Genomic DNA, 10,199 nt, shown 5'->3' on the forward strand with positions numbered 1-10,199 from the left:
CATAGGCAGGCGATGAACTTGTGGTGAGTCCTTTGGGGACATTATGGAATCATCCTCTGTACAGGCCATTGCTAACTAAGGAACACAGTAGAAATCACTTCATTCAGTTTTTGGCCTCAAGCTTGGAAGGAAGCTACAGGCTTAGAATTCTGGGCGTTTTTTCTTCCTTAAAATTTTCTTTCAGATATTTATTTATTTTTAAAGAGAGGGAAGGGAGGGAGAAAGAGGGAGAGAAACATCAATGTGTGAGAGAAACAATGATTGCTTGCCTTGCACCTGCCCCAACCAGGGACCTGGCCTGCAACCAGGCATGTGCCCTGACCGGGAATCAAACTGGAGACCTTTTACTTTGCAGGATGACCCAGTCCAATCAACTGACCCAGGGCTAGGGTCATTTATTTCTGCAGCTTGTTCTGTCCACACCTTGGTTTACTCTCTAACCTTAAGGCACTTTTGGAAACTATCAGTAAATAGCTTATACAGCAGTATCAACTTATTCCTACAGGTAAATTGTGAGACAGATTTTGTTTCAAGAAACCTAAAATTTCAACAGTTGGTGCAGCAAGTAGCCCTTGGAACCATGTTGCATTGTCAGAGCCTGAATGATCAGCTCTCCACATACAGTAAGGTGAGTTTGGGGGCCTCCAGCATGCTGTGTCTGTTCCGCCCGTACCTCCCTGCCTACCCTTCCCCCTTAGGGTTTTTATTGTGCCCTTTTTTCAGACATTCTCAGATCTCCCTTACTTCATGTCTCTGCTTAAATGTTACCTTTTTGTAGAGGTGTGTCCTTCCTTCTGTGGCTCTGTTACCTCAATAAGTAAATTAAAAATCTGTGGTTTTTCATCAAAAAATTTTTGTTACAGTGCTTATATATTACATTTTTATTTATTTGTATGTTGTCGGTCTTCCCCAGTAGAGCTCAAGCTTTGTGAGGCAGGGAATTTGACTTTTCACTACTGTGTCTCTGGTGAAAGAGAAGCGGGCCCAGCACTTGGTTGAGGCTCAGTAAATCTGTGTTAAATGAATGAATGAATGGCAGTGGGGTGAAGTCAGTCAAATAAGGTACAGATTTTTTTTCTTAATTTTTTTTCTTTTTCTTAAAAAAAGTATTTCATTGATTATGCCATTACAGTTGTTCTATTTCCCCCTTCATCCCCTTCCACCCTGCATACCCCTCCCCCACCTTCCCCCCCTTAGTTTATGACCATGTGTCTCAAGTTCTTTAGATTCTATATTTCCCATACTATTCTTGCCCTCACCCTATCTATTTTCTATCTACCGTCTATGTCACTTATTTTCTGTACCTTCTCCCCCCTTCTCCTTCTCCCACTTCCCTGTTGCTAACCCTCCATGTGATCTCCATTTCTATGGTTCTGCTCCTGATCTAGCTGTCCTCTTAGTTTGCTTTTGTTTTAGGAGTGGTTCTTAATAACTGTGAGTTTGCTGTCCTTTCACTTTTCATCTTTTTTGTCTTCTTTTTCTTAGATAAGTCCCTTTAACATTTCATATAATAAGGGCTTGGTGATGATGAACTCCTTGAATTTGATCTTATCTGAGAAGCACTTTATCTGCCCTTCCATTCTGAATGAAAGCTTTGCTGGATAGATCAATCTTGGATGTAGGTCTTTGGATTTCATGACTTGGAATACTTTCCAGCCCCTTCTTTCCTGTAAGGTCTCTTTTGAGAAATCAGCTGACAGTCTGATGGGAACTCCTTTGTAGGTGACTGTCCCCTTAGCTCTTGCTGCTTCTAAGATTCTCTCCTTCATTTCAATCTTGGCTAATGTAATGATGATGTGCCTTGGTGTGTTCCTTCTTGGGTCCAACTTCTTTGGGACTCTCTGAGCTTCCTGGACTTGCTGGAAGTCTATTTCCTTTGCCAGATTGGGGAAGTTCTCCTTTATTATTTGTTCAAATAAGTTTTCCACTGGTGGCTGTTCCTCTTCCCCTTTTGGTACCCCTATAATTCGGATTTTGGTGCATTTAAAGATGTTCTGGAGGTTCCTAAGCCTCTCCTTTTTTTGAATTCTTGTTCCTTCATCCTTTTCTGTTTGGTCATTTTTTTCCTCCTTCTGGTCCACTCCTTTGATTTGAGTCCCAGTTTCCTTTCCATTACTATTGGTTTTCTGTGCATTTCCCTTCATTTCAGTTAGTTTAGTTTTCATACATTCCTCTAATTTGTGACTAAAATGAACCAGTTCTGTGAGCATCCTGATGACCAGTGTTTTGAACTGTGCATCTGAAAGTTTGGCTATTTCTTGGTCACTTAGATTTATCAGCTCTGGGTCTCTGAGTTGTTCTTGAGCCATGTTTTGATCTGTCCACGCCTGTTACGTGTGAGGAGTGGAGCCTTAGATGTTCACCGGGGCGGGGCCACCCAGGTCGCTGGTTTGTGATGCCATATGTGGGGGCGGGGTCAGAGAGGGACAATGGTGGTCCCCTCTGCTGCTTCTGTCCCTGGGGCCTGCGTGGTCTGTCTCACTGCTGGCTCCTTCACAGGTTTATCTGTGCCCAAATGTGTGACTGCGATCAGCCCTCTGTGGGTCCACCGCCTTGCACCCTCAGTGGGTCTGCCCACCACCACTCCACACCTGGGATCTGCCCACGGCTGCCAGTGTGCCTGGGTCGAGCATCCCGGTTGGTCCGGTGGATCTTTCCTGCCCGACCCTGCTCTGCTGCTGGCTCTGCCCCTTTTACCGGTTTGGCTGAAGGGTTCGTTGTTGTCAGACTTCCATATAGTTCGATTTTCTGTGGTTTGGCTGTGTTTTATTGCTAAAACTTTGTTGTTTTTAAACTTGGTTGTGCGAGAAGGCACAGTGTTTCCACCTACGCCTCCATCTTGGCTGAAGTCCCTCAGGTGCAGATTTGTATTAAGGAATCTAGAATGACCCAAGGAAAGGATTCTTAAATAAAGATATTGGAGAAGGCACAATTTAGGAGAATAAGGATATTCTTGTCTATTGAAGGATCCAGAAAGGAACAATATGTTAGCCTTTGATCCCTCCTTATTATTAAGGCAAAATGAACCAACTACTTACACAATTTTTTTTTGTTCAGTACCACCTTTTTTCTCATATTCTTCTTTTGGGATCTCGTGAAATATGTTAATTGTTACTGGCATTAAATAGTGACATTATATGGAAAAATCGTGTTGTGATTATTTTTTAGAATTGTATTGAGTAGATAAACTTGAACTATAAATTTGAGTTCGTTTTATTTTATTTATTTGTTTTTTTAGAAAGAGGGGAAGGGAGGGAGGAAGAGAGGGAGAGAAACATCAATGTATGGTTGCCTCTCAAATGCCCCCTATTGGGGACCTGGTCCACAACCCAGGCATGTGCCCTGACTGGGAATCAACCACAGACCCTTTGGTTCGCAGGCCAGCACTCAGTCCACCGAGCTGTACCAGCCAGGGCTGAATTAGAATCTTGAATTTTCCTGTAACTCTATTTGTAATCCTAAACCATTCAGTTATTTTTACTTTGTTTCTGGTTCATTATCTGTAACAGGGGACTTTGGTCCCTTTAGCTTTATTTATTTTCCCCCCCTTTGATCTTTAGTTTAATTTTTTAAAAGATTTTATTTATTTATTTATTTTTAAAGAAAGAGGAAGGGAGGGAGAAAGAGAGGGAGAGAAACGCCAATGTGTGGTTGCCTCTCATGTGTCCCCTACTGTGGGGGACCTGACCCAAAACTCAGGCTTGTGCTCTGACTGGGAATCCAACCGGCAACCTTTTGCTTCGTGGGCAAGCGCTCAGTCCACTGAGCCACACCAGCCAGGGCTAGTTTAATTTTTAAACTTTCATTTTGGAAAAAAAAAAAACTTACAGAGAAGTTGCCAGTATTCTGCAGTAAACTTTGGTGGGCTTTTATCTAGAGTCACCATTTGTTAACATTTTGCCTCATTTGCTTTATCAGTTTTATTTTTTTAAATCCTTATCCAAGGATGTGTTTATTGATCTTAGAGAAAGAGAAAGGGGCAGAAAGGCGGGGGGTAGGCAGAGAAACAGTGATCAGTTGCCTCCCATATGAGCTTCGTCAGGGGAGCAAACAGTAACTTGGGTATGTGCCCTGACCAGGAGTCGAACCTGCAGCCTTTTGGCGTATGGGATGATGCTCCAACCAACTGAGCCACCTGGCCTGGGTGACTTACCAGTTTCTATATACATATTATTATCATCATGATTTCTAGTTGTCATGTCTGTTTAGTTTCTTTTCTTTATCTATCATTACATTGACATTTTTGTAGAATATCCTTCAGTTTGGGTTTGTCTGATGTTTCTTTATAGTCAGACTCAGCATATGGATTTTTGTAGGAATAGTAAATCCACTGTCCTGTACTGCAGAACATTGTATCAGGAGGTACATCGTAGCTGTTGGTTCCATTGTTGACACTGATTCTGATCTCTTGGTTAAGGTGGTTTCTGTCACATTTCTCCACTGGAAAGGTACCAGGCTCGTCTTTGAAATTAACAACTTCTCTGTATGGGAGATTCTTTGAGATGTATAAACATCCAGTTTCCGAAAATCTTTACTTCATAGTTTTAGCATCCATTGATGATTCCTGGCAGATCAGTTATTACTATGATAGTTGCATAATGGTTATTTCTCTAACTCTTGTCATTTCCTTTACATAAATTTTGTTAGTGGGCATTCTGTGGTGAGAAAAAAAGACTTCTTCATTTATTTAGTACCAACATTGACTCATGAATTCTTACTTTATAAATAGGCTACAATTTATCGTGTAATCCATTATTTATCTTGATGCTCAAATTATCCCTGGATTATTTTATATTTCTTTACTTTTTGGTATACGAGATATTCTGGGCTTACGTCATACTTTCCTTGCCCCAAACAATGTAATTGTTCACTTCTCTAGGGAGTGCTGATTCCTTTGAGTGGGAGGAGCGTTTTTAGAAACCAAGATCTGGGCATTAGGTATTCTTATTCTACCGGGATGTCATTGCTGCTCTGCTCTTTTAGCAGACAGCTAGGGTTGTGTGTGTGTGTGTGTGTGTTTCGGTGCTAGTCCTGCACCACAGGAAGGGTTCTTCCTTTCCTTCCCCCATTCTGTCTTGTCTTCCTCTCTCGTAGTGAGTATGTTGTCTCCTAGCAACATACTTATTTATTCGATATTACCTTACATATCAAATTGTTCCAGAGTTACTGTACCTGACCACTGCAAATAACAAACTTGCTTCGGAGTTCAAGATTTCTTTAATGTTCTTTCTTTTAAATATTTTACTTATTTATTTTTAAAAAGAGAAGAAGGCAAGGAGAAAGAGGAAGAGAAACATTGATGTGAGAGAGAAACATCAGTTAGTTGCCTCTTGTAAGTGCCCCTGCCGGGACTGGACCCACAGCCCAGCCATGTGCCCTGACCAGACATCGAACTTCAACCGACTGAGCCGCCCCAGTGAGGGCTCTTCGATGTTCTTTTTGTCTTTACATTGAAGATATGTCGTCAGAGGACTGTATTGAAAGTTACTTGGATTAGTTTTCTTTCCTCCCTCTGTTAGTTTAGTTTTTGAATGTTTAGCACATTAACGTGGTTCTGAAAGTTAAAACTGTAATAATATACGCACACAGGCCTTTACCCCCTCTCTTTCCCCTCTACTCCCATTTCCTGTCCATTCCCACAGATAACCAGCTTTATTGGGTTTTTGTTTTCCTTTGTCCTTTCTTTTTTCTTTTAAAATATTTATTTATTTTTAGAGAGGAGAAGGGAGGGAGAAAAAGAGGGAGAGAAACATCAGTGTGTGGTTGCCTCTTGAGTGCCTTCTACTGGGGACCTGACCTGCATCGTGGGCCTGTGCCCTGAATGGGAATCAAACCAGCGACCCATTGGTTCGCAGTCTGGCTTTCAGTCCACTGAGCCACACCAGCCAGCGCTGTCCTTTGTCTTTTCACAAAAAATAAGCATATTTGTACAAATACCTCTTACAGAATGGTGGTATAATTTTTTTTATACTCTTTAATTTGCTTTTTTCACTTAAGACAGCTGGGAAGTACTCCCTAGCAGCTCATGGAACTCTCCTTTTTTTCCTTTTTTTCAGCAGCACAGTAAGGCATTGTGTGGCTGTGCTGTGATTTATTCAACCAGTCTTCTTTCACGTTTAGGCATTTGGGCTATTTCCAGTATTTTACAGTTAGAAGTAATCGTTCATTGAGTAACATTGTGCATATGTATGGTCAATTGTTAAAAGTGGGTCGTCGGGGTGAATTCCTAGAAACAGGACTGCAGGGTCCAAAGGTGAAAGTGTGTGCACTTTTGTGAGTTGTTGTCCAAGTCCCCTCCTTTGGGTTGTGCCATTATTCAGTCCACCAATCTGCAAACCTTTTGCTTTAAAATTTTATTATGATTGATAATACAAATATTATTCTTGATTTATAGGAAACTACATTTTAAGAAGTTAGGCCAGATGATAGGAGTGGGATGGAATTGGGGGTGGTATAGTGATAGAATAAACTATTTGTAAGAATGGAACTTATCAATTTTTCTTTACTCTTATATCTCCTCAAGAAAATAGTACTGCTAAGTGTCTGTTTTATCTGACGGAGCACTTCAGCTTTCGGTCACAGCATTAAGAATTCCCGGTTTGGGTCCCATAAGATCCCTTTGAAATGACCTGTTGTGATCAGTTTTTAGCCTCTTCTGCTTAATGAAAATGTCATCAGTACTTGGTTGTCTCAAATCATTTTTCGAACAATAGGCTATATTTGCCTAGTTTTTTAAAAAACTTGAGTAGCACAAACTGATCATGTTCAATTTGTGTGTGTGCACGTAGGGCTTCTTAAATTCCTCCGAGCTCTCCGACCTCCCCGTGGGGCCTGAGAGAGAAGGCTCTCTCAAGGATCAGCTGGCCTTAGCCATTGGTGAGTATTCGCGAGGGTTCTGGAAGCTGGAAACTAAGAACTGGATCTCTGTGTGTCTTTGTATTCCTCCGGGTCTAGACCAAGAATTGCAAGCTCATGTGCCTGAAAAGGTCATAAAGGTCATAATGTGATTGTGCCCTGTGGGTTGTGTGTTGGATGTCAGGGAGCCGTGGGACCCTCACAGGCCCGCACTCTGCTGGAGGGAGCCATCACCCAACTCTCGCCAGTTGTTACCCTGGGGGGAACGGGGTTCCAGTGTTGGCAGGACTTTAACGTTTCTTTAAAAGAATTTAGATTTGTGTACAAAAATCTCAGTTTTTAGCTGTTAGCAACTAATTAAAATTACTTCCACACTTGGCGTGCACCGCTGTGCTGACTGAACAAAGCATGTCCAGGCAGCAATGCCTCGTGACTGCTAGTCGACTACTTGCTGTACGCTATAGGGGAACACTTCACCTTCTTCATCATTTTTGGGAACTTGGTCTTTTATAAAAAAACATCTGATCCCGAACTTGTGAAGACACAGGTTCGGGATCGGATGGCTGTGGGGGCTGTGTCGGGGTCCCTGTGGTGGGACTCGTGGGGGTCGCGCCTTCTTCTCGGGTGCCCTTGACGGAGGGGGAGGTGAGGCTGGGGGTTGGGATTGCTGGGAATGTGTTGCTCATCTGGTGTTTCCAGTCAAGGCATATGTTTTTATCAGGTCGTCCTGAAGGATGTATAATGTTTCAATGAGTCATAGATAGGAAACCAGGCAGACAGCCGGGTATGGGGCTCATGAAGAAATTTTGGAAGAACTGGGTATTTCAGCCTTGTCAATTTCTGGGAATTAACTATTGGGTAGATGCTTTGAGCTGTTGTAAGATTCTTTCTGGTTTCTGGATTCTCCCTTCTTGTGACTTTTAGATATAAATTATGGCCAATTCTGGGACATTTATTCAGACCCTTTTGTTTATTTTCCTACCCCTTCCAACCTTTTGGCTTATTTCAACTTCTTTTAGAGGGTAGAGCATCCTGAGAGAAAAGGGAAAACTGTAATCTATTTTTGGTTCTCATAAGCACCTCTGAAAATGGCATTTTTTTTTATGAGAGGAAGTTAAAACTGTCAGATGACACAGGGTTTCGGATTTCTGGGGGCTTTTATTTGTGGACTTTTCCCTGATACAATGAGTGGTCAGGAGATGTCTGTGTCAGTTATGGCAACATTTGGGAGGGATGGTAGTTCGGTGGGAAAAAAATACATAATTGCTTTGGAGCTCTGAATTTTAATTCCAGCTGTACCTGGTATCAGCAATGTAACCTTGTACTGGTAGGTTATTGAGCTGTCCAAGCCTAAGTTTAATGACAATAGCCAGCATTAGAGTGCTCACTGCCTGCCAAATACTGTAATGTGCTTTTATACATATTATTTATTTCTCCCAGTAATCCTGCATTCGGGTTATTTGAAGTGGCATCATTTCCTTTTTACAGCTGAAGACACTAAGACTTGATAAATTAGTAAATGAGGTTATGTCATTAAGTCATTACCAGCTGCTTGCCTAAGGCCATGCAGCTGGTAAGAGGCAGAAGCGAGACCCGAGACGAGTCTAGGGTCTGGGTGGCATCATAGCCCATGTTGTTAAATGGAGCGTGCCTGGCACCTAGTTGGTGCTCCACAGAGGCACTCCCCATGTCCCCACCCGCTCCCCGCACACAGCTCTTCCTCTTTAAACTGAGGATGGTGTCCCCATCTCACAGCAGACCCACAGTGGAAGTGCAGGGGACTGTCTCCCAAACTTGGCCACCTCTGTGTGTGTTTTGGTGCCACCACAGGCATCATATCCTGGAAGTGCGGTTTTTGTTTGTGTTTTCTTATAGGGAAACTGGGAGAAAATATGATTCTTAAACGCGCTGCATGGGTGAAGGTGCCTGCTGGGTTCTATGTTGGCTCTTATGTCCACGGAGCAACACACAGTCCCTCCCTCCACAACCTGGTGCTGGGGAAGTACGGGGCCCTGGTCGTCTGCGAGACGTCTGAGTGCAAGGCAAACCTGGAAGACCTGGGCCGCCGCCTCGGGCAGCATGTGGTGGGCATGGCCCCTCTGTCTGTCGGCTCCCTGGACGACGAGCCTGGGGGAGAGGCAGAAACCAAGATGCTGTCCCAGCCATACCTGCTGGATCCCTCTATCACGTTGGGACAGTATGTGCAGCCCCAGGGGGTGTCTGTAGTGGACTTCGTGAGGTTTGAATGTGGAGAAGGGGAAGAGGCGGCAGAGGCCGAATAGGTTCCAGACACTTGTGGCCCAGGAAGAACTGTTTCTTCTTAGTTCTGAACATTATTACAAAGGGAGGTTATTTCCTAAGCTTCTTCAAACTTAGGATTCGTTTTTCATTTGAGTTTATAATGAAATTATACTTCATGGGTAAAATTATGAAATAAAATTGTTACATAATAAAGAGAGTAGAATCTTTTCCTTGTTTGCGTAATGCTGGGTTTCGCGTTCCGTGTCTTGCTCATGACGAGTTTTAGGAAACAGCAGGTGGGCCTCACCTCGGTGACCGACAGTGTCCGGGCGAATGGGCAGCAACACGCACCCCCCAACATAGATTTATTGTGGTGTCCCTACACATTCCGACTCACTCTGTCTTCTTCTGTGCACAGAGCTCTCTTGTGATGCTTTGGACTACACTACTGTCCTGGAACATCCCAGTTACATTACTCCTGCCACATGGAATCTTTTGGAATTGTGGACTCAAACTTAGAGTTGTTTGGAAAATGTGGTTCACTTGTTGATGTCTGTGGTGTGCTTTGAAGGCTCTCTGCAGCGGTGTACGCACTGGTTCCGGCCTCCTTACTGAAATGAGTAACACATGACTCTGTTTCTCTTTTGGATAATGGGGTGTGGGCGGGTGGGGCCTGAGGTTTCCTGGACAGCTGTGAAGCAGATTTTGGCATTCTCGTGCCGGGAACAGGAATTACAGTGGTCTGGTTTTCCAGAGCGCCCGCTCGGTAGAGCCTGTTTACTTCCCTAGTGCTGAGATGTTTCTTCCCACAGTACATCAAATAATGACTGTAACAGGCACACCTCTAATGCTGGAAAAAACTCCCTTTTGCTCGTACAGGTGTCTTTATTTGAAGAGTTAAAAAGCTCTGACACATACAGATCTGGGCATTCGGATTTTGGCTTTGGAATATACATGAGATTCACTTCAATGATTTGTAGGTTAGATGGGTTTTGGAAATACTATTCTTTCAAATTGAAAACTTAGGGTTTTTGCCTTAATATTAAACACTTTAAACTTAGTGTGTTTTGTTGTTGTTGTTGTTGCTGTTCTTACGGGGGTTT

The 10,199-nt window shown here is 43.1% G+C and overlaps 1 protein-coding gene across 5 annotated transcripts in view; it reads left to right on the top strand.

Moving 5' to 3' along the window:
• TSFM (Ts translation elongation factor, mitochondrial) overlaps positions 1 to 10,199 on the top strand; it is a 32,288-nt gene that overhangs the window by 10,503 nt on the left and 11,586 nt on the right. For 2 of the 5 annotated variants that reach the window (XM_053662043.1, XM_053662042.1), the window contains exons 4-6: positions 506 to 628; positions 6,789 to 6,876; positions 8,731 to 9,323. In XM_053662043.1, the coding sequence (XP_053518018.1) occupies positions 506 to 628; positions 6,789 to 6,876; positions 8,731 to 9,137 (618 nt within the window). In that variant the 3' untranslated portion in view covers positions 9,138 to 9,323. Of the gene's footprint in view, positions 1 to 505; positions 629 to 6,788; positions 6,877 to 8,730; positions 9,324 to 9,514; positions 10,157 to 10,199 lie in introns of those variants that run through there. The other 3 variants (XM_053662044.1, XM_053662046.1, XM_053662045.1) reach the window with 3 other exon arrangements.

The sequence above is a fragment of the Artibeus jamaicensis genome, unplaced genomic scaffold (assembly GCF_021234435.1).
Source record: "Artibeus jamaicensis isolate MK-2021 breed Jamaican fruit bat unplaced genomic scaffold, CSHL_Jam_final contig_233, whole genome shotgun sequence".
Lineage (NCBI taxonomy): Eukaryota > Metazoa > Chordata > Mammalia > Chiroptera > Phyllostomidae > Artibeus > Artibeus jamaicensis.